The sequence below is a fragment of the Mobula hypostoma genome, chromosome 9 (genome assembly GCF_963921235.1).
Source record: "Mobula hypostoma chromosome 9, sMobHyp1.1, whole genome shotgun sequence".
In the NCBI taxonomy this organism is placed as follows: Eukaryota; Metazoa; Chordata; class Chondrichthyes; order Myliobatiformes; family Myliobatidae; genus Mobula; species Mobula hypostoma.
This window is the reverse complement of record NC_086105.1, coordinates 149,229,832-149,256,244: the sequence shown is the minus strand read 5'-3', so window position 1 is coordinate 149,256,244 and position 26,413 is coordinate 149,229,832. Positions and strand designations below refer to the sequence as shown.

Here is a 26,413-nt window from a genome sequence, read left to right as displayed (position 1 = left end):
AGCAGCTCAAATTGGCCATTATAGTCAACCTCTTTTGGTCAAGCACATGGATGAAGCACAGACTGAAAAGACACTGGCACGGATTTTCTGAGCTAGCCCTACATATTTCCTAGCAGCTGCAGAGGAGCTATTGAAAAACACAATGATATGAAATGCTAAGTTCAGACATACACATACTTATAGCACAAATAAGACAGCAGTAAACTATATTATAAGATATTATTATATCTCATTATAAGTTAACAGTATGTTTCCTGTTATCTTATAATGTGCTTTGTGCTGTGTGTGACTGTTGATGCTGTTTTGCACCTTAGCCCCTGAGAAATGCTGTTTCATTTGGCTGTATTCTTGGGTATTTATACACAGTCGAATGATAAATGAATTTGAATTCACAGGCTCTGCTCAATTATCTGAGGTAACAGACAAAATGCTTCAGGTTAAGATTCTGCAAACTTTTGAGCATTTCTCCAATGCTTTCAGAGTTACTATTGAAAGCATTTCCATCACGCATTTGCTCAGAACTTCCCAAATAACCCAACATGGCAAAACTTTCAAGTGGAATGAAGGATACTTTAGTCAAAATGGACTTTTTTTCCCTGAATCTTTGCATTTTAGTGATGCAGGAATACTCACATTTACATTACTTTTAAATTCACAAGTGAAATGGGAAAACACAGCAACAGCAGGGAGAGAGATGAGAATGGCTCCAACAAAATGACGAGGCAGCCAGCCTGAGATTGCCCTCATCAGTCTTTTGGTGCATGGCATCACCTCATCCAGGTAGAACGCCATTCTACAACAGAACAGTGAACAGAGATTAGAACAAAAAGGCAATTCGTGAAAGCAGTTATACCAAATTAAATTCAAACTAACTCTAGATTACCAACTCTAAGCAGCTAATGTTTAAATGGAGATGTAGAACCATGGAGATCTACAGACTAACAGGCAGAACATAGTATCGGTGTAGTTGTCTAGAGATGTTGAATGTAATTGTGCTCCAGCTCTAACTGAGGATATCAACAATGAAGGACATTGACCATAGTCATGGATTGTGACAGGTGGGAAAGGAGCTTCTTTTGTTGTTGTTGTTGTACTCTTGCTTGATTGTTGTTGTTTGTGCTGTTCTGCTGAACAATGTGGGCATGTTATGTTGGTGCTCTTTAATTAATCCTTGCAATATCTCGCATTTCTAGAATAGAGTTGCTGGCAGATTTTCCAAATTGAACATGAAACCGATAACCACATCTGGACATTACATGGCGAGAAAGAAACTGTTCAGATTCCTGCACTAAAACCTGAGCTACCAAGGTAAAAGGGCGCAGTATGATAGACTCCTACATAACAGTCCTTAGATTTTTCCCAGGGTAGAAATGGCTAATATGACATATTTTAAGGTGATCAGAGGAAACTATAGGAGGAATGCCAGAGTGGTAGGTGCCTGGAACACGTTGCCAGGGATGGTGGTAGAGGCAGATAAATGTCCCCAATGTAAGAAACTCTTAGATAGGCAAATGAATGATAGAAAAATTGAGGGAGTGGTTAGATTGATCTTAGAATAGGTTCTAAGGTCAGCACAACATTGTGGGCTGAAGAACCTTATAGTGCTGTAGCATTCCATGTCACCTGAGATCATGTGAGGTTGGGGCTAGAGGAACAGAGGGAAAATTGAACAACGTGTACGTCAAAAGGGAATTCCAATTTAACCCCAACCCATTCATTTTCCAGCTGTGGGGTGGTCCAATGTAATTGTTAGGAACTGACTGGGGTATATTTACCAGTTATTCTATAAAGAATTTCTAATTATATTGCTGGTGGTAATGTGGAACTATAAAGAATCAATGGTTTGAAATCACCACCTACCAAGAACTTGAATTATCAATCAGTGCCACCTTGCCCCAAAGAGGTCAACATGCCCACAAAACATGCATTTTGATTATTTAGAAAGCCTTGCATTTGGAAATGATCAACAGTTTATAATTGCACTTGTCAAAGTCTAAGCTCCCTCACGTGGATGTTAAGATTCTTCAAGGCTGGAAATTATGTTGTAATCAGGTCACCACAGGACATTGTGCTTGTGAAGGGCACCCTATTCATGCAAGGTCATAAGCTGACAAAAGACTTCAGCATCTTTGAGAGTGAATTAGGCCTTTGGTATTCATCACTTACAATTCCTCACTCAGATCACCTGTACCTTCCTTTGTTTCAGGCAGCTTTATGCTATAAATTTCCTATATGTGTAATTCAACAAGTCGAAGTGCAGAAAGGAAGTGAAATGGTATCAAAACGTGTGTTTTATCCTTACAAAGTGATCTGATCACTAATGTTAAATGTATGCTTGTGCAGGATTAAATTGTTTCTTCACTGGGTCATGTCTCTTCCTGACCTCAAATAAAAGTCAATCGTAACATCTGCTGGGGACCTTTGAAACCAGGCAGGCCATGCAGTGTGATATTAAAGGGAACACTGAACCGGTGTGGAATACTGCAAGTCTGGTTCACTGCTTCATTGGCGAGATCAACGGTCAGGTAGCATGGCCTTGGTTGTTGCACATATCAGGCCCTCACTGCCTAGGGGAGGAGGTGCCAGAGATGGTGAGGCGTGGAAGACGACCATGCAGGATTGGGGGCTGTGCTGCCCTCCAGTTTTCACTTGGAGGACGACAAGCAGGACTGTGGTCATCTGTGGCTGCAGCAGCGTGTGATGATTGGACTGCTGTGGACTTGTTCTTGACGACAACATCCCATGCACCATCCACCTACAGGACATGGCACTCGGGCTAGGTTATTATTTTTCGTGACTGTATGTTTACGGCTATCATAGTCATATGTGCTACATGTGCTTCATGTTGTGTTCTGTACCTTGGCCCCAGAGGAATGCTGTTTTGTTTAGCTGTATTCATGAGTATTCATGTATGATTGAACGACAAACTTAAACTTGAACGTGTGATTGCAAACATTAGATGACTTTTTAAAAACCATACAACCCAATACTGCGACTACTTTACATCAACTGTATTGATCATAGTAATCAAGACATTGAAATTAAATCAAAGCTAAATTATCCAAATACAGATTTTGAACATGAAAGGAATTTCTTCCAGTGTTAATGTGCCACAGAACAGAAAACTCAAACTGCTCCAAAAATGACATGCGGTAACTTGGGTTCCTACCATTGTTTATTTTTTTTATTTTTTTATATAAGAGCCTTGATAAAGACATACACATTCAACTTCAGCCAACACCTGATGGATGAACTGTAAAGCAAATGCATTGAGACATTTACACAAAGGGTGGTTTATGGATGGTGCTGGGGTTCTGCACAGGCCCTTCCCCACTGCATGCTTGCCTCACCTGATGGAGATAACCAAGGAAAGCACTTGAAGCAGGATCGCAAGGACAAAAACCACAACAGAGGCATGCGGAGGTGATGTACATAGTCCCTGCTTCATGAAACATGTGATGGAGAGAAAGAGGAAGACTATGGTGGAGAGAATGACATCAAGGAGTGAACTGAAAGTGGCACTGGCAAACGTCTTCTCTGATGCATTGTTCACAACCTATTGGGGGGAAAGAAACAAAAATAAAAAATACTGTATGCGTTTAATAAGATCTAATACAAGGGCATCACAAACACAAAGCACAACAGATGGGAGAGGCACTGATGATCCAGGTACAAAATGCTTGATGCACACATAATTGGGTCTGCAAGCAAGCAATGATATTAGCAATCTGTAATATCAAATCTTAACAGTTACAAAACACACGTGGACTAAGATGCTAACTGTCCTGTGCTATCACCAGTGGGATCATCAGTTGATCTGCCACCTGTCTTCAGGAGTTTCGGCCCACTTATGATCAAGACTCCCTCGAGGTGGTGGGCCAGCAGTGCTAAAGCACCACCTCCCACTGGTCAGCTTAAAAACTTGGCATCTGCCTCTATCAGAGTTGTTGGTCACTTCCATCCAACAGATAGTCTGCTCTCCAGGTGTCTATGCAACTACTGAAGGGTTTGCAAGATATGTATACACTGTCTGACTATCTGCCCCTCTGGACATACTTGGTCCACACCCATGCTGATCCTTTCTCTGCTGCGTCAGCTACAGCCCTGCTGGTAGGCTTGATCTCTCTTCTAGTGAAGCCAAGGTCACGCAGCCACTTCTGGAGAGTGACCGCAATAAACCCATGGCAGCCTACTTCGAACAGATGTAAACCCTACAGTTAAATACCACATTTTGTCATGTCCATGTACTCTTCAGCACTGTCCCTTCCCAAGCCTCTCATCGTCTGTGTTCAATGCAGCTCAGTTGTAAACACTTCTAATTCATCCTGGAAAACTGCACTAAAAAGAATGTTTCTATCTAGTACTATGTAAAAAACTTAGACACATATATATAGCTAGGATGCCTAAGACTTTTGCACAGTATTGTAGTAATTTTAGGTGTTGTATTGTACTGTATTGCTGCCACAAAAAAAAACAAATTTCATACCATATGTGAGTGACGATAAACATGATTCTGATATGAGTCTCTATTGTGGACTGAAAGTGGGAACAGTGAGGGAGCAAGAAGCATCAGAGACACATTTTGTAATGATCAATAAACTAATCGTTTGGAATCAAATGTCGTTGCCTGGTATCTCAGAGCTAGGTGTGGCTGCACCCGCATTAACCCCACCCCTGGCACTCCTCTGTCACCTGTCCCACAGCACTCCAGCTGCACTCCACTGTTGCCATTCCCAACATCCTTTACTCCCACCAGATTTACAAACTTGCTCTCTGCTTCACGTTGACAAATATAGAACTGTGCAAAAGTCTTTGGTAACCCTGGCTATAAATACGTGCCTAAAACTTTTGCACAGTACTGTATTCCTTGTCTACACAGATGCCACAGGTAAGGAGTTTGTACGTTTTCCCTGTGACCGTGTGGGTTTCCTCTGGGTGCTCAGGTTTCCTCCAACATTCCAAACACGAACAGGTTAGCAGGTTAATTAGTCACGTGGTGTAAATGGGCAGCGTGGTCTCATTGGGCTGGAATAAGAAGCTGACTAATACATAGAAAACTCAAAATAATAGGAAGAGCTTGCCATAGAATAGTCAGATTAGGAAGAGTAAAGCAAATAAATCATGAGAAAGGTAGCTGTGGAACTTTGCTTGACAACAGAGCTGTAAAATAGAGCTCATTTACGCAGTTTCACTTCTAACACCATGAACAATTGTGTGAGTTATTAAAGGACAAGCCCTCGTTTTGTACAGCCTACGACCTGGAGAGCAATGGCAATTCCCCAATTTAAAATGAGGCATTGGGAAATAATTCCACATATTGGGGGGGGGGGGGGGAAGCTTTATCACAGCATCTCTGCAACCTTTCGTGGTGTTTTTAATCTAATTCTTGGGATGTGGACTTCACATGCACAATCAGCTTTTATTGTACATTTCTAATTGTATCACAAGTATCTCCAACAGGGCCTCAGAAGTTAGGGTTGTGGCCAACGAAGTGGTTGTTGGTGAGCCAGCTTCCTAAACATCTGATGTCCTTTTGGTGAAAATCTGTAGAAACATTGAAATTAATGGATCATTTGGCCTTCCTCCACCACCATTCAACATTCAAGCCCGATCATCCTCTCCTCATATTCCTTGATCTTTTTAAGCATTGGGAACTATATTTACCTCCTCCTTCAATATATTTATAGAACATGGAACAATATAGAAAATAGGCCTTCCACCCACAAAGTTGTGCTGAACTAATTAAACTAGCAATTAAACACATAACTAAACTAACTACCTACACAATGTCCATATCCTTCTACCCTCTGCACATTCACATGTCTATTTAAGCGCTGTCTCTAAAGTATGGAACTAGACAGATTAAAAGCTAGGCAGACGGCTGTCAGGCTGTTTCTGTACTATAGTGCTCTATAACTATTTGCTCCATATCCACCACCCTTGGCAGTGCATTCCAGGCACCTACCAATCTGTAGAATGACCATCTCCTTTGAACTAACCCCCTCTTAAATCCATGCCCTTTAGTATTTAGGCATCTCAACCCTGGGAAAAAGATAATTACTGTCTACCCTACCTATGCCTCTCATATTCTTATACATTTCAAAAAACCTCTGCCGCTCTAGAGAAAACAAAAAGGGGGTGCCATGGTAGCATAGTGGTTTACATAACATTACTACAGCTTGGGCCAGAGCTCAAGAGTTCAATTCCAATCTCTTCTGTAAGAAGTTCTGTCGTCCTTCCTGTGACCATGTGGGTTTCCTCCCACAGTCCAAAGACATTACTAGGTTAATTGGTCATTGTAAACTGTCCTGTGATTAGGCTAGGGTTAAATAAGTGGGTTGCTTGGCAATGAAGGTCGTTGGGCCAGATGGGCCTGTTCCATGTTGTTATCTCAATGAATAAAAATACATAAACCAGAATATGTCTAACCTCTCCTTAATGCACTAATCCATGCAGCATTCTGGTAAACCTGCTCTGCACCCTCTCCAAAACCTCCACATCCTACTATGGCAGAGAATTTCATAGGTTCATCACCCACCGGGTGAAGAAAATTCTACTTTCCTTGGCTCCAAATACAACTGTATGAGACAATGGAATACTGTATGCACACATCTGGTCACATGGCTATAAGTATTATGGCATTAAGCAGGAGAGGGTTCAGAAAGGATTCACAAGATGACTGCGACTCGAGGGCTCAAGTTCCAAGGGAAAAAATGGACAGGCTGTGCCTTTTTGCACCTGCAGCACAGAGGGGCAAGGGGTGACATTATTGAGGTATATATAATCATGAAGGGCATAGATAAGGTGTATGATCACAGCCTCTTCCCCCACCCCCAAGAGTAGGGGAGTCTAGAACAGGGCATAGATTAAGTTGAAAGAAGAAAGATTTGAAGTTAACTTGTGGGACAACCTTCTCATCTGCGGTGGGTATGTAGAATGAGCTGCCAGAGTAAGTGGGTAAAATTACTATGCCTTAAGACATTTGGATAAGTACATGGTTGGAAAGGGTCAGAAGGATACAGAATAAACACAGGCAAATAGGACTAGCTTAAGCAGGCACTTGGTTGGTGTGGATGAGTTGCGTCAAAGGGCTTGTTTTATTGCCAATGGATTAGTCTGTACTCTGGGGCTATGACCCTGACTCGGGACTCTCCAGCCTGTGGGAATATCCTCCTGTATCTAATCCTGTAGAACTTCACTGATTTCTGTGACACCACTTCTCATTCTCTCAAGCTCCCATTAGTAGTCCTCTTTCTCCTGCCATCCCAGGAACGAGTCCAGTAAACCTTTGTGTTCCCTCCAAGGCAAGAAAGTCCTCCCTTAGATAGAAACTAAAACTGCACACAAAGCTTCAGATCATGTCTAACCCAAGACCATATAGATCTGCAAGATATCCCTGCTTTTTTATGCAAATTCCCTTGCAATGAAGGCCAATATATCTTTTGCCTTCCTAACTGCTTGCATTCAGCAAGTGTTGCATGAGGACACCCTAATCTAATTGCACTTGCCCTTTCAATTTATCATTTGAGAACTAATTTTTATAACCAAAATGGAGAACCTCACATTTGTCTGTGTTAAACAGCACCTGCCATGCATCTGCCCATTTACCACCTTGCTGTTCCTCTTCCCAAGGCCTGGATAAAAAGCCCACTTATTCCTACTGTTTCCTATGTCAATTCAGTTTATTACCCAAAGCCAAGTACTTTAATTTTGCACATTAAACTTTTATTCAAGATTTTAGAAAGCCTTCAGATCATATGCACTGATATTCTACTAGATACATCCCCAAAAAATTTATGGTGACTTTGCTCAATCCCATTGCTCTCCAAGTCTTTGGTTATTACAGATTCTAGCATTTCTTGCATTATTCGAAAGAGAAGTTAGTGGAGAATGTGCACAGAAGATTCACCAGGATGTTGATTTTTTGGTTATGAGGTGAGACTTAAGAGTCTCTCTTTGGAGCAGAAGAGGATAAGCGGAAATATGATTGATATACAGCATATAGAGTTTAGAATATGGGTAAGGTAGACTACAGAAAACTTCTTCCCCCCCCCCCCCATAACTAACACCCTTGTGGGAAGGTTTGCTAGTGCTGCTCCAGGAGATTTAAACTAGATTTGCAGGGGGAGGGGAACCAGAGTGTTAAAGCAGATAGTGAGGTGGAGGAGGATAAAGGTCATGCAAAAACTGCAAGTATAGTGCATGGAGTAAAGCCAGATCTAACATATAAAGAGGCTTTGAGGAAGAGAAACAAAATAAAGAGTGTGAAGGTAGTAAAGTAGAAGGGCTAAAGTGCATGTACTTCAGTGCAAGAAGCATCAGGAACAAAGATGATGAACTGAGAGCTTGGATACATACATGGAATTATGATGTAGTGGCCATTACAGATACTTGGTTGGCACCAGGGCAAGAATGGATTCTCAATATTCCTGGATTTCAGTGCTTTAAAAGGGATAGAGAGGTGGGGAAAGGGAAGGCATTACTGGTCAGGGATACTATTACAGCTATAGAAAGGGCGGGTAATGTAGCAGGATCCTCTTTTGAGTCAATATGGGTGGAAGTCAGGAACAGGAAGGGAGCAGTTACTCTACTGGGAGTATTCCATAGGCCCTCTGGTAGCAGCAAAGATACCAAGGAGCAGATTGGGAGGCAGATTTTGGAAAGGTGCAAAAAATAACAGGGTTGTTATCACGGGTGACTTTAATTTCCCCATTATTGATTGGCACCTGATTAGTTCTAATGGTTTAGACGGGGCAGAGTTTGTTAAGTGTGTCCAGGACAGATTCCTGTCACAGTATGTTGACAGGCCGACTAGGGGGAATGCCATACTAGATCTAGTATTAGGTAATGAACCGAGTCAGGTCACAGATCTCTCAGTGGGTGAGCATCTGGGGGACAGTGACCATCGCTCCCTGGCCTTTAACATTATCGTGAAAAAGGACAGAATCAGAGAGGACAGGAAAATTTTTAATTGGGGAAGGGCAAATTGTGAGGCTATAAGGCTAGAACTTGCAGGTGTGAACTGGGATGATGTTTTTGCAGGGAAACGTACTATGGCCATGTGGTCGATATTTAGAGATCTCTTGCAGGATGTTAGGGATAAATTTGGCCTGGTGAGGAAGATAAAGAATGGTAGGGTGAAGGAACCATGGGTAACAAGTGAGGTGGAGAATCTAGTCAGGAGAAAGAAGGCAGCATACATGAGGTTTAGGAAGCAAGGATCAGATGGGTCTATTGAGGAATATAGGGTAGCAAGAAAGGAGTTTAAGGAGGAGCTGAGGAGAGCAAGAAGGGGGCATGAGAAGGCCTTGGCGAGTAGGGTAAAGGAAAACCCCAAGGCATTCTTCAATTATGTGAAGAATAAAAGGATGACAGGAGTGATGGTAGGACCGATTAGAGATAAAGGTGGGAAGACGTGCCTGGAGGCTGTGGAAGTGAGCAAGATCCTCAAGGAATACTTCTCTTCGGTATTCACCAATGAGAGGGAACTTGATGACGCTGAGGACAATATGAGTGAGGTTGATGTTCTGGAGCATGTTGATATTAAGGGACAGGTGGTGTTGGAGTTATTAAAATACATTAAGACAGATAAGTCCCCAGGGCCTGATGGAATATTCCCCAGGCTGCTCCATGAGGCGAGGGAAGAGATTGCTGAGCCTCTGGCTAGGATTTTAAGCTCTTGTCATCCACGGGAATGGTGCCGGAGGATTGGAGGGAGGCAAATGTTGTCCCTTTGTTCAAAAAAGGTAGTAGAATTAGTCCGGGTAATTATAGACCAGTAAGCCTTACATCTGTGGAGGGAAAGCTGTTGGAAAAGATTCTTAGAGATAGGATCTATGGGCATTTAGAGAATCATGGTCTGATCAGGGACAGTCAGCATGGCTTTGTGAAGGGCAGATCGTGTCTAACAAGCCTGAGGAGGTGTCTAACAAGTTCTTTGAGGAGGTGACCAGGCAGATAGATGAGGGTAGTGCAGTGGGTGTGATCTACATGGATCTTAGCAAGGCATTTGACAAGGTTCCACACGGTAGGCCTATTCAGAAAGTCAGAAGGCATGGGATCCAGGGAAGTTTGGCCAGGTGGATTCAGAATTGGCTTGCCTGCAGAAAGCAGAGGGTCGTGGTGAAGGGAGTACATTGGATTGGAGGATTGTGACTACTGGTGTCTCACAAGGATCGGTTCTGGGACCTCTACTTTTTGTGATTTTTATTAACCACCTGGAAGTGGGGGTAGAAGAATGGGTTGGCAAGTTTGCAGACGACACAAAGGTTGATGGTGTTGTGCATAGCGAAGAGGATTGTCGAAGAATGCAGAGAGACATTGACAGGATGCAGAAGAGGGCTGAGAAGTGGCAGATGGAGTTTAATCCGGAGAAGTGTGAGGTGGTATACTTTGGAAGGACAAACTCCAAGGCAGAGTACAAAGTAAATGGCAGGATACTTGGAAGTGTGGAGGAGCAGAGGGATCTGGGGATACATGGCCACAGATCCCTGAAAGTTGCCTCACAGGTGGATAGGGTAGTTAAGAAAGCTTATGGGGTGTTATAGCTTTCATAAGTCGAGGGATAGAGTTTAAGAGTCACGATGTAATGATGCAGCTCTATAAAACTCTGGTTAGGCCACATTTGGAGTACTGTGTCCATTTTTGGTCGCCTCACTATAGGAAGGATGCAGAAGCATTGGAAAGGGTACAGAGGAGATTTACCAGGATGCTGCCTGGTTTAGAGAATATGGATTATGATCAGAGATTAAGGGAGCTTGGGCTTTACTCTCTGGGGAGGAGGAGGATGAGAGGAGACATGATAGAGGTATACAAGATATTAAGAGGAACAGATAGAGTGGACAGCCAGCGCCTCTTCCCCAGGGCACCACTGCTCAATACAAGAGGACGTGGCTTTAATGTTAGGGGTGGGAAATTCAAGGGGGGATATTAGAGGAAGGTTTTTTTACTCAGAGTGGTTGGTGTGTGGAATGCACTGCCTGAGTCAGCAGTGGAGGCAGATACACTAGTGAAGTTTAAGAGACTGCTAGACAGGTATACGGAGGAGTTTAAGGTGGGGGGGGGTTATGTGGGAGGCAGGGTTTAAGGGTCGGCACAACATTGTGGTCTGAAGGGCCTGTACTGTGCTGTACTGTTCCATGTTCTATGTTCATATCAGAGGTAGCCAAAGCTAGAGGAAATTGATTTAGGCTAAGGGCAAGAGTTTTAGAAGGGATCTGAGGGGGATCACCCAGCAAGTGGCCAATACACAGCTGAGAAATAGAGTCGCTGACTGCACATAAGCATGTAGGTGGACACTTGGAATCACCTGGGCATAGAGGAATGGGCAAGCTCTGGAAGATATGAGTAACCTGAATGGGTGCCCAGTGGTCAGACTGGACGTGGTGGACTGATGGCCTGTATCAATGCCGTATGACTCTGTGAAGCTTATTGGTCCATAATTCCTTGCCTTTACCCTTCCTCCTTTTTCAGACAATAAAGTTGCTGACTAGTGTGTTACACAATTAAGCCCAGTGATTTAAGTAATGACATCCATGTCAGTACCACCAGCAGTACAGTAAGGCTGATCAACATGTCCACCCACTAAACCACCCCACCCCCACTACTTCATAATTTCCTGTCAGGATCACTTATGTACAGACACTTCTGTACCTAGTGCCACTTTATGGACACACAATATATGTATATAAGCTATCTCGTGTATTAATATTAATTGTTTTCTTTAATTATCATGTTCTCTATCTTATTGTGTTTTTTTATTGCATTGGATCTGGAGTAACAATTTTGCTCTGCTACCCACTTGTGGTCTGGAAATGACATTAAACAATCTTGAATCTTGAATGTCAAGGGACATGATTGATTATTCTTGTTGGATGTAGTGCCTGGTATTTATGGAGCATGAATGTTACTTGTCACATAAAAACCCAATACCTACTGTGTGCAGTACGGCTGGTTTCATTTTCTGAGCTGCTGCTGATGGAGCTGAACTTAATCATCAGGAATCATCCCCAATTTGGAACATGTGACGGAAGGAATAATGACCTCCAACAAGCACAACAATCTTCCCTTGTACGATTCAATGACCAGGGATGAGGCAAACTTGCATGCTAAGATCTTCCAAAGACAATGCCATGTTCAGTTGTGCCAATTTCACTTTCACATGGTACAAACTGACTTAAGTGAAGAACATCCTTGGTGACTGAACCAAGAGGAACCATTCAGTTTTTGAAGAGTGCTGAAAACATTTCATCCTCGTCTTTGGCTTTCATTTGCTGCATAGCTCCAGAGATCAGAGTTTAACCCTAACCCATGAGTTTGAATAACTTCTAAATACATGTTTCCCTGGGTCCTCTAGTTTCCTCTTACAACTCAAAGATGCTGGTTGGTAGATCAATTTGCTGCTTTGAATTATGGCCAACATAGGTATGCGTGTGAGAAAATGGTTGACAGGGATATGTAGAGGAATGGAACTTGATCCATCATTGACTCAATAGGTTGAATGTTGTATGAAAAATAGATCATTGCATGCACTGGCCTCCACTACAGTAGTTTGGGATATTCTTCAAATCTCCATATCTAATGAATAGCTTAACTGCCTGTCATTCTTCATCACTGGATAATCTGGGGCTTGCAGAGCTTTGCTCTGATCTGTTAATAGTGGGGGCAGCTAATTTGGAAAATGCCTAAGCAGCCATTGGGTTATGGAAGAGTTCTGTTCATGAGAAATGAATATTAACTGATTTCTCCTCAAGTCAGACATGTTCATTTTTCTAACCACCTTAGGCAGGGCCTCTGCCTCGGATTATATATTAATATTTGCATATTGGTGCTCTGGATAAAATATCTTGATAACAACAAGCAATAAAAGTGCTGGAAAAATGTGCAGACAGGCAGATGAAACAATTATGTAAAATGAGACATTTGGATAGAAAGAGCTACATAATATAAATAAAATGGCTGGATACTATGCAGGAACAGAGGGACCAAGTACAGGGGGGTGATTGATAAGTTCGTGGCCTACAGTTGACAGAGTCCATTTTAGAAAACCTAGCACATTTATTTTTCCTACATTTACACACTTAGTCCAGCAGTCGTGGAGCATACGGATCCCTTCTTTGTAGAGGTCGGTGTCTTGGACCTCCAGAGGTGGTCCACAGCAGGGGTGATTGATAAGTCCGTGACCTAAGGTAGAAGGAGATGAGTTATTAACTTCAAACTTTCTGCATTTTCACTCAAAGAGTTGAACTACTCGTGCATGTAAAAAGAGCTGTATAACTCATCTCTTTGTACCCAAGGCCACAAACTTATCAATCACCCCTGCTGGGGACCACCTGGAGGTCCAAGACGCTCTCGTTACATGCATGTACAGTTCAACTCTGAATGATAATGCAGAAAGTTTGAAGTTAATAACTCACCTCCTCCTACATTAGGCCACAAACTTATCAATCACCCTGCTGTGGACCACTTCTACAAAGGAGGGATCCGTATGCTCCACAACTGCTGGACTAAGTGTGTACATGTAGGAGGGGACTATGTTGAAAAATAAATGCGCTAGGTTTTCTAAAATTGAACCCTTCTACCCTAGGTCACACGAACTTATCAATCATCCCTCGTATAATTATGTACAAGTCTCTGAAAGCGGTAGAACACACTGAATGGATTTTAGAAATTTAGTTTAAATTTTATAATCCAAGCCATAACTGGACTATTGTATCTAATTCTCACTGCCACAGTTTAGAAATAATGTGGAAGTCTAGAGAGAGTAAAGAAGAATTTACAGGAATGGATTCAGTGATATGAGATTTCAGTGGTGAAGCTGGCCTAACTCTCCAGAGTGTTGCAATCTGACTGAAATGCACAAAGTCTGGATCAATTAATATGGTAAATGGAAGCTGATCTTATTGGCGAATAGCTCAAGGTCAAGAGGCACAGAATCGAGTAAAAGAGAAAAGAAGCCTTCAGAAAAACACCAGTAAACAACACACACCAAATGCAGGAGGAACTCAGCAGGTCAAGCAGTATCTAAGCAAAGGAATAATCAATGTTTTGGACAAAGATCCTTCATCAGGTCTAGGCCAGAAATGTTGACTCTTTATTCCTATCCATAAGATGCTGCCTGAACTGCTAGGTTCCTTCAACATTACTTGGGAGTTCTAAAATCTGCAGAATATCTTGTTTAGGTAAACAAAATTACAGACATTACTTTGACTTTAACTAATTACCTACAAGGGTGGTGAAAACAGTCAATCAGGACTGTCAAAATGGAATAGAACAGAGTACAGATTTTAAAGAAAATGACCTGCAGGGCCACAGGAGAGGAGCAGGGAGTGATTAGACTGCTCAACTGAACGCTAGTGTGGAATGGATGAGCCAAGTACCTTTCCCCTATATTATAACAATTCCATGACACTCATACTGCAGCAGCTTGAGATCTCAGCTTTTAGATCGGCCTGGTAATACTCCCAAGCATGCCCTTCTGATCTCCTTGTTGAACATGGGTTGCACTGGACACCTGATCGTGGTGGAGTAAGGAATACGAGGTTACAGATTGTGGTGAAATACAAATGATTCTGCAATTTTCAACTATCTGCTGTAATCTGCATAGATCATACGAAGTGTTAAGGATCAGGCACAAACAAATTTGGTGCATAAATCCAAAAGAACTGAAGATTCATTAAACAAATAGTAAGAAAAAAATTTATACTCTCCCAATCTTGTGCGATTATAAACACAGGAGAAGTAACCAATCTACTTACAAACCAGGAAGCAGCAGCTCCTCCACACTTATTTCACATCCTCTGGCTGTTCCAAAGCATTTCACATTTCTAATTACTTTCTCACACATACCATTATACAGACCACCCGCTCCAAATTTTTCACAAGGTCTCAAAATTCAAAACTGAAATTAACAGATAAACTTCTGTAGTTCTAATTTAAGAATAAAGACAGTACAAGATATCAGAATTGACTAATTAATGTAACTTTAAATGATGCACAGTGCCAATATCTCGTGTTATTTGCTGATTACATGTCTTGATGATCATCGTGCAGATTTTAAAATCAAAAGGCACAAAGCTGTAATTGATAAACAAAAACTCTCAAATAAGTGGACAGTTTTACTCAAGTGAGACAAATGTGTATTTGGGCCAAGGACTATGACAGAAAGTTGTATCCCAGCGAATATTAAACCACCTCCTATAGAACTAAAACTGCCATCAACAGAAATCAAACTCTGCAACTCAAAATGGCACTGATTGTCTCTAAATTGGTGTGCATTTATAAATCAACCCTCACAACAGCAGGCGCACTCTTGCCTCACGTCTACCATGACAGAAGATCCACACAGACATCTATGTAGAATTTGCCTGTTCTCCTTGTGACCGCATGGATCTCCTCCCACATCCCATAAACCCAGAGACTCTTGGGTTAACTGGCCATTGTAAATCATTTGGAGAGTGTTGAGATTTCTTTGACCACCTACCATTAGGCAGGAGGTACCGTAGCATTAGGACAAGGCAGTTAGGATGAAGGACAGCTTCTTCCATGTCATGAATTCCCTGCCAACACACAGGTCTCACCACTTTCAAAGTACCAGTAGCGTTATACTGTTTGCTTTTAAATTGTGTTGTTCACACACCTTGTTATTTATTAATTTATTTGTGGCTATATTACTTTGTGTTGTGTGCAAGTTATATGTAACGTGCTGTGCACTTTATTCCAAAGAAACATTTCATTTGACAGTATACATGTGTGTGGTGAAAATGACAATAAACTTGAACTTCAACATGAAGTGGATGAGGAAAATAAAATGAGGTTAGTGTAAGCATTTTCCCCCAGTTTGTACGGACGTTGTGGACTGAAGGACGCATTTCTGTGATGTATGAATAAAATCCTGAGGCGGGGGGAGCGACTGCCCTCAACATCGAATGAGAAAACACTCCAGTGGGAGGTGTCAAGCATTACACACAAGATAAGTGCAATAGTTGGAGGTCAATCATCTCAGTCCCAGGACATCACTGTAGAAGTTGCGTAGGCTGGTGTACTAAACACAACCTTCATCAATGACGTTCCTTCAATCATAACGTACAGAACAGGGATGGACTCTGATGTTCAATCCCATCTACAGCTCATCAGTGTATATATACCCATACTTGGTGCAGCAAGATCAAGATAACACTCAAGCATATGCTGACAACTACCATCCACAGTGGCAGAGTCATTCATCTTTCTCTTCTACCCTCTCCACTTGCCTGGCTGAATGCAACTCCAGCAACGTTCAAGATGCTCAACACCATCCACAGTAAAGCAGCCCACTTGAGTGGACAGTGGATGGAGTGCCAAACACTTATTTCTTCCATCACTGGTGCTAAATTGCTGCAGTGTACACCATTAACAAAACCGATGGATGTCACTTGGCTACTCCAACAGAATCTATCAAACCTGTCAAAAAGAGTAGCAGATGCACGGGAACACTACCACCTCCAAATCAAACACCACTTTGTAAATACAAAAGTTAGCCTTTCATCGTGTCTGCTTCTCAATCTTGCAACAGTCTATCGAATAACACTGTAGGGACACCTTTTCCATTTGAGACTGAGGCTCACCACGACCTTCTGAAAGATGACTAGCAATGAACAATAAGTCCAGGAGATGTGCCAGTGATGCTCTGATACCCAGATACCCAAAATAAAATTATTTATTGTGAATAAGTTGTATAAAGACATTTCAGTTGAAACAATTTTAAAATGTATTAACTGTCGACTTTAAACGTCGACTGTTTATTTCTTGCCATTGATGCTGCCTGATCTGCTGAGTTCCTCCAGCATTTTGTGTATTGCTCTGGATTTCCAGCATCTGCAGAATTTCCTGTGTTTAAATTCTATTTGTGCGTCAGTAGAGGGCAGCACAATCACTGTCCTCTGTAATTTTTTTTAAATGCACCAGCCCAATGGTGTCCATTTCAAAAAAGAAAGTTCAAAGTAAAATTTATTATCAGACTACATACATGTCACCACATACACCCCTTAGATTCTTTCTCTGCAGGCATACTTAGCAAACCTATAGAACAGTAACTGTAATCAGGATCGATGGACAACAAACTGTATAAATAAATAGCAATATATAATGAGCATTAAATAACAAGATAAAGAGGTCTTAAAGTGAGACCATGGGTTGTGGGAACACCAGAAATAGAATGAGTGTAGCTATCCCTCTTGTTCAAGAGCCTAACGGATGAGAATTAGCAACTGTTCTTGAACCTGGTGGTGGAGTCCCGAGACACTTGTACGTTCTGCCTGACGGCAGCAGCAAGAAAAGAGCATGACCTGGGTTGTGAGGATCTTTGATGATGGATGCTGTTTTTCTACGGCAGCATTTTGTATAGATGTGCTTAATGGGTGGGAGGACTTTACCTGTGATGTACTGGGACGAATCCACTACCACTGGTGTTTTTCCACTCAAAATCACTGGTGTTCCTATACCAGGCTGTAATGCAGCCAGTCAGCACACTTTCCACCACAAATCTATAAAAGTTTGCCAAGGCTTTTAATGACATGCCAAATCTTTGCTCCTGAGGAAGTAAGAGGCACTGTCGTTGTTTCTTTGCAATTATATTTATACGATGGGCCTGGGACAGGTCCTCTGAGATAGCGATACCCAGGAATTTAAAGTAACTGGCCTTCTCCAACTCTGATCCTCCAATGATTGCTGGCTCATGGACCTCTGGTTTCCCTCTCCTGAAGTCTACAATCGGTTCCATGGTCTTATTGACATTGAGTGAAAGGTTGTTGTTATTACACAACTCAGCCAAATTTTCAGTCTCTCATCACTACCTTTGATACAGCTGGGAGGTGGTGACAGCGAGGGGGTGGGGGGTGGGGTGCGTGTGCGAGATATTTGCCAAGTACAGAGCCTCTGACAACTGATCTGCTGTTCCGTTTTGTCCCATGACGCTTCAGTTAGCAGCACTGGCTTAGAATCTTCCGTCCACATAGGTGCAAGAATTTGAAACCTCGAAGGCATGCTCATCTTCCAGGATGCATCCTTGGGATATCTTGTCTCTCTTTTACTATTAATATATCTGAAAAAACTTTTTGTATCCTTTTTCTAATTTGGTTAGCTTGCATTCATATTTCATCTTCTCTCTCCTAATGGCTTTTTAATTGCCTTTTTAAAAGCTTTCCAATCTCTAACTTCCCACTAATTACTGCCATTTTATATGCCCTCTCTTTTCCTTTTATGCCTTGTTAGACTACCCTTGTCAGCCACAGTTGCGTCATCCTTTTCGAATATGATGTCATCTTTGGGATGTATCTATCCTGTGCCCTTCATATTGTCCTCATAAATTCCAGCCATTGCTGTTCTACCATCATCCCTGCTAGTGTCCCATCTAATCAACTTTGGCCAGCTCCTCACTCACGTCTCTGCAGTTTCATTTATTCAACAAGAATACTGATATATCTCACTTTATCTACTTCCTCTCAAATTGCAGGGTGAATTCTATCATATTATGATCATTTTCTCTTAAGGCTTCCTTTACCTTAAGCTTCCCAATCAAATCTGGCTCATTACACAATACCCATTCCAGAAATGCCATTTCTCTTGTGAGTTCAACTGCTCTAATAGGCCATCTCATAGGCATTCCACAAATTCCCTCTTGGGATCCAGCACCAACCTGATTTTCACCAATCTACCCGCATATGAAAATCCCCCATGACTATTGTAACACCTCGGGTTCAGGTGTAAAACAAACTTTTTGTACAGGTCATACTTCCACCAGAGGAGATCCCAATGATCCAGAAATCTGAAACCCTGACCCATGCACCAATTCCTCAGCCACTCGTTCATCTGCCAAATCATCTTATTCTTGCCTGCATTGGCATCGGGTACAGGCAACAATCCAGGAATTACTACCCTGGAGTTTCAGCTTTTCAACTTTCTACCAACTCCCTATACTCTCTTTTCAGGACTGCCTCCATTTTCCTGCCAATGCCATTGGTACCCTCCCCCCACTTCAGAATGCTGTTGACCGAACCTGAGACATGAGGAAGGTTGCTCAAGGATTTAGCAGGATGCAGACCAGGTGGGAAGTTGGACAGAGCACTGGCAGATGGAATTTAATCATGACAACTTCAAGATGATGCAAATAGGAATAGGACATTTATAGCGTACAGTCTACCACATAACAAATGCTATCGTCCCGATCCTCATCACCCTCAGCCCCACCGTTCACCAACTCCCCAGTCATCATGGACTCACCTTCACCACTAAGGTGGTGAGAAGGGCTCTGGGGAAGCATTGGGACCAGATGGTGTGAAACTCAGATCCTGAAGGAGTGTGCTGAGCAGCTGCGTGGAGTTCTCCAGCACATTTTCAATTTGAGTCTCAGCCTGGAAAGGGTCCTGACTGTGTGGAAATCATCATGTATGGTCCCAGTATCCAAGAAGGGGCAACCCAACGTCTTGAATGACTACTATCCATTAGTCCTGACCTCAACACATCATGAAGACCCTAAAGAGGCTGGACTGACTCATCGCGACCCCTGATCAGATCAGCCCTCGACCAGCTCCATTTTGTCGAAGATGCTGTCATCCGCCTGCTGAATAGAGCCTGCTCCCATCTGAATAAGCAGAGTTTATTGTTTTCCCTTAATCCATACCGACTCTCTGCAATACTATTATTTTGTAAGTACTCTGTTACATTTCCTGAATAATATATTCTAACGTTTTTCCTATCAACAACAATTAGGCTAACTTATCTCAATTTTCTCTTTCCCTCCCTTCTTAAATAGCAGGATTATATTTGCTATCTTCCAATCGATGTGAACCATGTTAGAAATTTCCAAAAATTGGGATTAGGTCATTGGGTACTGGGGAATTTTCAGCTCAAATTTTTTTTTAAATACTGGCTTCTTTCAGCTACTTGTTACTCTGCATTTACTGATCACTATTCCCACAAAATTCTCCTCTGAAGAAAGATACGGTGGTGTCAAGAAAAAAACCTTGCCCTCAATATCGCAAAAACAAAGGAGCTGGTTGTGGATTACAGGAGGAATGGAGACAGTCTAACCCCTATTGACATCAATGGATCTGGGGTTGAGAGAATGAACAGCTTCAAGTTCCTCAACATACACATCACTGAGGATCTCACATATGGGAACTGTACTTCCATCAATCACAGGACTCTGCAGAGAGTGGTGCGGACAACCCAGCGCATCTGTAGATGTGAACGCCCCATGATTCAGGATATTTTTAAGGACAGGTGTGTAAAAGGGGCCTGAAGGATTACTGGGGACCCTAGTCACTGCAACCACAAACTATTCCAGCTGTTACCATCCAGGAAACGGTATCACAGCATTAAAGCCAGGACCAACAGGTTCCGTGACAGCTTCTTCCACCAAGCTATTAGACTGATTAACTTATGCTGACACAATTTTATTTCTATGTTATATTGACTATCCTGTTGTACATGCTATTGCAATAGTCAATTCAATTCAGTATTTATCAATTCCTTATTCACTACTATAACTTGTCCTGTCGCAGTCAAAGATCCACTCTAGAGAGTCAGGGATATACATTCTGAGTTGGATGATCAGCCATGATCATACTGAATGGCGGTGCAGGCTTGAAGGGCCGAATGGCCTACTCCTGCACCTATTTTCTATGTTTCTATTCAGTGGTCACTTTATTAAGAACCCATTGTGATCTTCTGCTGCTCAGCCCAGCCACTTCAAGATTCAATGTGCTGTGTGTTCAAAGATGCTCTTCCACACACTACCGTTGTAACCATATGGTTATTTGAGCTACTGAAGCCTTCCTGTCAGCTTGAACCAGTCTGGTCACTCTCCTCTGAGCTCTCTCATTAATAAAGCATTTTTGCCCACAGAATTGCCATTCACTACACACTTCTTGTTTCTCGCATGATTCTCTGTAAACTCTGTTGATTTCCTGGAATTTTCATGCACAGTAGTCCCCAGTTTCTGAGACACTTAAACCACCCCATCTGGCACCAACAATTATTCCATGGTCAAAGTCACTTAGATCATATTTCTTCCACATTCTGATGTTTAGTTTGAACAACTGAACCTCTTGACCATGTCTGCATGCTTTTATTCATTGAGTTGCTGCCACATGATTGGCTGATTAGATATTTGCATTAATGAGGTGTACATGGGGTACCTGATGAAGTGGTCACCGAGTGTAGGCTAAGGAACAGGGAAGGCCAAAGGGAATTTAATTGTTATCTATAAATTTAACAAAAACTCCTTGCTAAGTACTGTTAACCTCAAATTCTCTACTTTGGTAGGTTGTAGAGGCTAGTTCACTGGTGTTATTTCTCAGAATCATACACAGAGAAATGGACCTTATGGCCCACCAAGTCCAAGCACATTTATAATACTTAAAATAGATAAATATTTGAAAGATCAGGGAATTAAGTTTTATGGGGAACGGACCCAAGAGACGAAGCCTGGGGCAGATTCACCATGATCAGGCTGAATGGCATGCTATGTTGCTGCCAGAACATGGCGACAATTGCAGGCTGCCCCCAGCTCAATCCATCTCACTGTATGTTTTGTTGTGCATGTGACAAAACTAATCTTTCATCTCTTTACAATGGCAAGGCAGGCTTAATGCTCTTATGTTCCGGGATGAATACGAAGGCCTAATTTCCCTTAGTCAAGTGGTTTACTAGCTAGATGTCATAGCTCAAGGTAACTGGTGTTAAGGAAAATTAATTCACAGAATCTTTCACCTCATATGTTGGAGATATGAAACACAATGCCTGGAGCTATGAGGTGAAGGGTTCTGCCTCTAACACTTAACATAATCTAGAAAAGTACATAAAATTAGTTCTTGGAAGAACAAGCTTGATTAGTGTCCTATCTCATCCAGTGTTCGGCTGGACATTTAGATCCTGATTAGTTAAAAATGACAGATGAAGATGACACTGCTTCCTTCCAGAAGTTCTTCCAAAACCCGGTTTCAGATCAGCACAAGATCTGGCCTTAAAATAAAAATTGGAAATTACAACACATTTGCTCAGGAACAGTTATTACTCAACCATCAAACTCCTGAACCACAGGGGATAACTTCATTCACCCCAACACTGAACGGTTCCCACAACCTATGGAGTCACTTTCAAGGATTCAGCTCATGTCTTCAATATTTATTGTTTATTTATTTATTTATTGTGGGGTTTTTTGCATTTGTACGATTTGTTTTTTGCACATTGGTTGTTTCTCCATCCTGTTGGGTGCAGTCTTTCATTGATTCTATTGTGTTTCTTGGATTTACTGTGCATGCCAGCAAGAAAATGAATCTCAGGGTTGTATATGGTGACATATGTACTTTGATAAAACCTTTTGAACAAAAAACTCAGATCAGGCTGCATCAGACATCCAGTTGTAAAACAGGGATGTGACATGAGCTGAGTTGTTTCAGCTTTTCTATTTAAAGATACAGTGTGGAACAAGCTGCACCACCCAGCAACCCACCTTTTAAACCGTCGCCTAATCACAGGACAATTTACAATCAGTACCCCTTTGGACTGCGTGAGGAAACCGGAGCACCCAGAGGAAACCCATGTGTTCACGGGGAGGACGGACAAACTACTTAGAGCGTTGGAATTGAACTCAGAACTCGGATGCCCTGAGTTGTGATTGTATCATGCTAACTGCCTCACTACCAAGAAGCCCCAGATTCCCAGCATCTGGGAGATTTTTTTTTTTTTTTTTGATTTTCACTGCCTTGCAAAGATCCAAGAAAGAGTAATTCCTACGGGTATGTCATATAAAGATAGGTTGAGCAAGCTAGGGCTTTTCTCTTTAAAGCAAAGGAGGATGAGAGGTCACTTGACAGAGGAGAACAAGAGGATAAAAAGCGAAGATTGAGTGGACAGCCAGTGCCTGTTTCCCCAGGGTGAAAATGACTAATATAAGGAGGCATAATTTTAAGGTGATTGGAGAAACGTATGAGGGGATGTCAGAGGTAGTTCCTTACACAGAGTGGTGAATACATGAAACACACTGCTGGGATTGGTAGTAAAGGCAGATGTATGACGGGCATTTAAGAAACTCAGATGGGCACATGGATTACAGAAAAATGAAGGGCTATGTGGAAGGGCAAGATCAGATTGAGAGCTTAGAGAATGTTAAAAGGTCGGCACAGCATCATGGGCTAAATAGACTGAACTGTGTTCTATGGGTACATATAGCCATTTTGTCCTGGAATTTCATATTTTGTGTGTAACCTTGTAAGTAGTAGATGAAACCAAGAAGTCTATTTAAGAAAAAAAACAACAGGAATTCTGCAGATGCTGGAAATTCAAGCAACACACATCAAAGTTGCTGGTGAACGCAGCAGGCCAGGCAGCATCTATAGGAAGAGGCGCAGTCGACGTTTCAGGCCGAGACCCTTCGTCAGGACTAACTGAAGGAAGAGTGAGTAAGGGATTTGAAAGCTGGAGGGGGAGGGGGAGATGCAAAATGATAGGAGAAGACAGGAGGGGGAGGGATAGAGCCGAGAGCTGGACAGGTGATAGGCAAAAGGGGATACGAGAGGATCATGGGACAGGAAGTCCGGGAAGAAAGACGGCGGGGGGGGTGACCCAGAGGATGGGCAAGAGGTATATTCAGAGGGACAGAGGGAGAAAAAGGAGAGTGAGAGAAAGAATGTGTGCATAAAAATGAGTAACAGATGGGGTACGAGGGGGAGGTGGGGCCTAGCGGAAGTTAGAGAAGTCAATGTTCATGCCATCAGGTTGGAGGCTACCCAGACGGAATATAAGGTGTTGTTCCTCCAACCTGAGTGTGGCTTCATCTTTACAGTAGAGGAGGCCGTGGATAGACATGTCAGAATGGGAATGGGATGTGGAATTAAAATGTGTGGCCACTGGGAGATCCTGCTTTCTCTGGCGGACAGAGCGTAGATGTTCAGCAAAGCGGTCTCCCAGTCTGCGTCGGGTCTCACCAATATATAAAAGGCCACATCGGGAGTACTGGACGCAGTATATCACCCCAGTCGACTCACAGGTGAAGTGATGCCTCACCTGGAAGGACTGTTTGGGGCCCTGAATGGTGGTAAGGGAGGAAGTGTAAGGGCATGTGTAGCACTTGTTCCGCTTACACAGATAAGTGCCAGGAGGGAGATCAGTGGGGAGGGATGGGGGGGACGAATGGACAAGGGAGTTGTGTAGGGAGCGATCCCTGCGGAATGCAGAGAGAGGGGGGGAGGGAAAGATGTGCTTAGTGGTGGGATCCCGTTGGAGGTGGCGGAAGTTACGGAGAATAATATGTTGGACCCGGAGGCTGGTGGGGTGGTAGGTGAGGACCAGGGGAACCCTATTCCTAGTGGGGTGGTGGGAGGATGGAGTGAGAGCAGATGTACGTGAAATGGGGGAGATGCGTTTAAGAGCAGAGTTGATAGTGGAGGAAGGGAAACCCCTTTCTTTAAAAAATGAAGACATCTCCCTCGTCCTAGAATGAAAAGCCTCATCCTGAGAGCAGATGCGGCGGAGACGGAGGAATTGCGAGAAGGGGATGGCGTTTTTGCAAGAGACAGGGTGAGAAGAGGAATAGTCCAGATAGCTGTGAGAGTCAGTAGGCTTATAGTAGACATCAGTGGATAAGCTGTCTCCAGAGACAGAGACAGAAAGATCTAGAAAGGGGAGGGAGGTGTCGGAAATGGACCAGGTAAACTTGAGGGCAAGGTGAAAGTTGGAGGCAAAGTTAATAAAGTCAACGAGTTCTGCATGCGTGCAGGAAGCAGCGCCAATGCAGTCGTCGATGTAGCGAAGGAAAAGTGGGGGACAGATACCAGAATAGGCACGGAACATAGATTGTTCCACAAACCCAACAAAAAGGCAGGCATAGCTAGGACCCATACGGGTGCCCATAGCTACACCTTTAGTTTGGAGGAAATGGGAGGAGCAAAAGGAGAAATTATTAAGAGTAAGGACTAATTCCGCTAGACGGAGCAGAGTGGTGGTAGAGGGGAACTGATTAGGTCTGGAATCCAAAAAGAAGCGTAGAGCTTTGAGACCTTCCTGATAGGGGATGGAAGTATATAAGGACTGGACATCCATGGTGAAAATAAAGCGGTGGGGGCCAGGGAACTTAAAATCATCGAAAAGTTTAAGAGCGTGAGAAGTGTCACGAACATAGGTCGGAAGGGATTGAACAAGGGGTGATAGAACAGTGTCGAGGTATGCAGAAACGAGTTCGGTGGGGCAGGAGCAAGCTAAGACAATAGGTCGGCCAGGACAGGCAGGTTTGTGGATCTTGGGTAGGAGGTAGAAACGGGAAGTGCGGGGTGTGGGAACTATAAGGTTGGTAGCAGTGGATGGGAGATCCCCTGAGCGGATAAAGTCGTTGATGGTGTGGGAGACAATGGCCTGGTGCTCCTTAGTGGGGTCACGATCGAGGGGTAAATAAGAGGAGGTATCCGCGAGTTGTCGCTGTGCCTCGGCAAGGTAGAGGTCAGTACGCCAGACTACAACAGCACCCCCTTTATCAGCGGGTTTAATAATAATGTTAGGATTAGTGCGGAGGGAGTGGAGAGCAGAGCGTTCCGAAGGAGTGAGGTTGGAATGGGGACAAGGTGCGGTGAAGTCGAGACGGTTGACATCCCGTCGGCAGTTGGCAATAAAGAGATCCAGAGCAGGCAGAAGACCAGAGCGGGGTGTCCATGAAGAAGAGGAGGGTTGAAGACGGGAGAAGGGGTCATCGGTGGGGGTGGAAGAGTCCTTGCCGAAGTAGGCTCGGAGACGGAGACGGCTGAAGAAAAGTTCCGCATCGTGGCGAACACGGAACTCGCTGAGGTGTGGGCGAAGGGGGACAAAGGTGAGGCCCTTACTGAGAACAGAGCGTTCTGCCTCCGACAGTTGAAGGTCGGAGGGGATGGTAAAGACCCGGCACGGATGAGAGCTGGGATCAGAGGGGGGAGGGGGGAGGCTGGGGGTGTCAGTGGAGAGGGGAGGGTTGGGGTGAGAGAAAGATGGAGCCTCTGAGGGCCCAGGAGCTGACGGTGGGATCTGAGGAAGACGGGGCTGCGGAGTGGTGGTGGGGGAAGGGGAGACGGGAGTCACAACAGCAGCACATAAAGCCCCTGCCATTGATCTCGGCGGCTCCAACACCTCAGGACATATTCAACACCTCAGGACATATTCAAAACCCGGACTCCAGCAACGACCATGGACACATTCGAAGTGATTACGCAACCACCAACTGCGACTCCAGCCTTGAACTCCAGGCCTGGTCTTTATGTGCTGCTGTTGTGACTCCCGTCTCCCCTTCCCCCACCACCACTCCGCAGCCCCGTCTTCCTCAGATCCCACCGTCAGCTCCTGGGCCCTCAGAGGCTCCATCTTTCTCTCACCCCAACCCTCCCCTCTCCACTGACACCCCCAGCCTCCCCCC

At 43.4% G+C, this 26,413-nt stretch overlaps 1 protein-coding gene across 1 annotated transcript in view; it reads right to left on the bottom strand.

Moving 5' to 3' along the window:
- The window catches only part of adcy9 (adenylate cyclase 9), a 131,297-nt gene that overhangs the window by 16,603 nt on the left and 88,281 nt on the right, over positions 1–26,413 (bottom strand). The window contains exons 6-7 of the mRNA XM_063059447.1: positions 3,351–3,556; positions 634–793 (exon numbers count right to left, since the gene is read on the bottom strand). Coding sequence (XP_062915517.1) covers positions 634–793; positions 3,351–3,556 — 366 coding nt within the window. The remainder of the gene's footprint in view (positions 1–633; positions 794–3,350; positions 3,557–26,413) is intronic.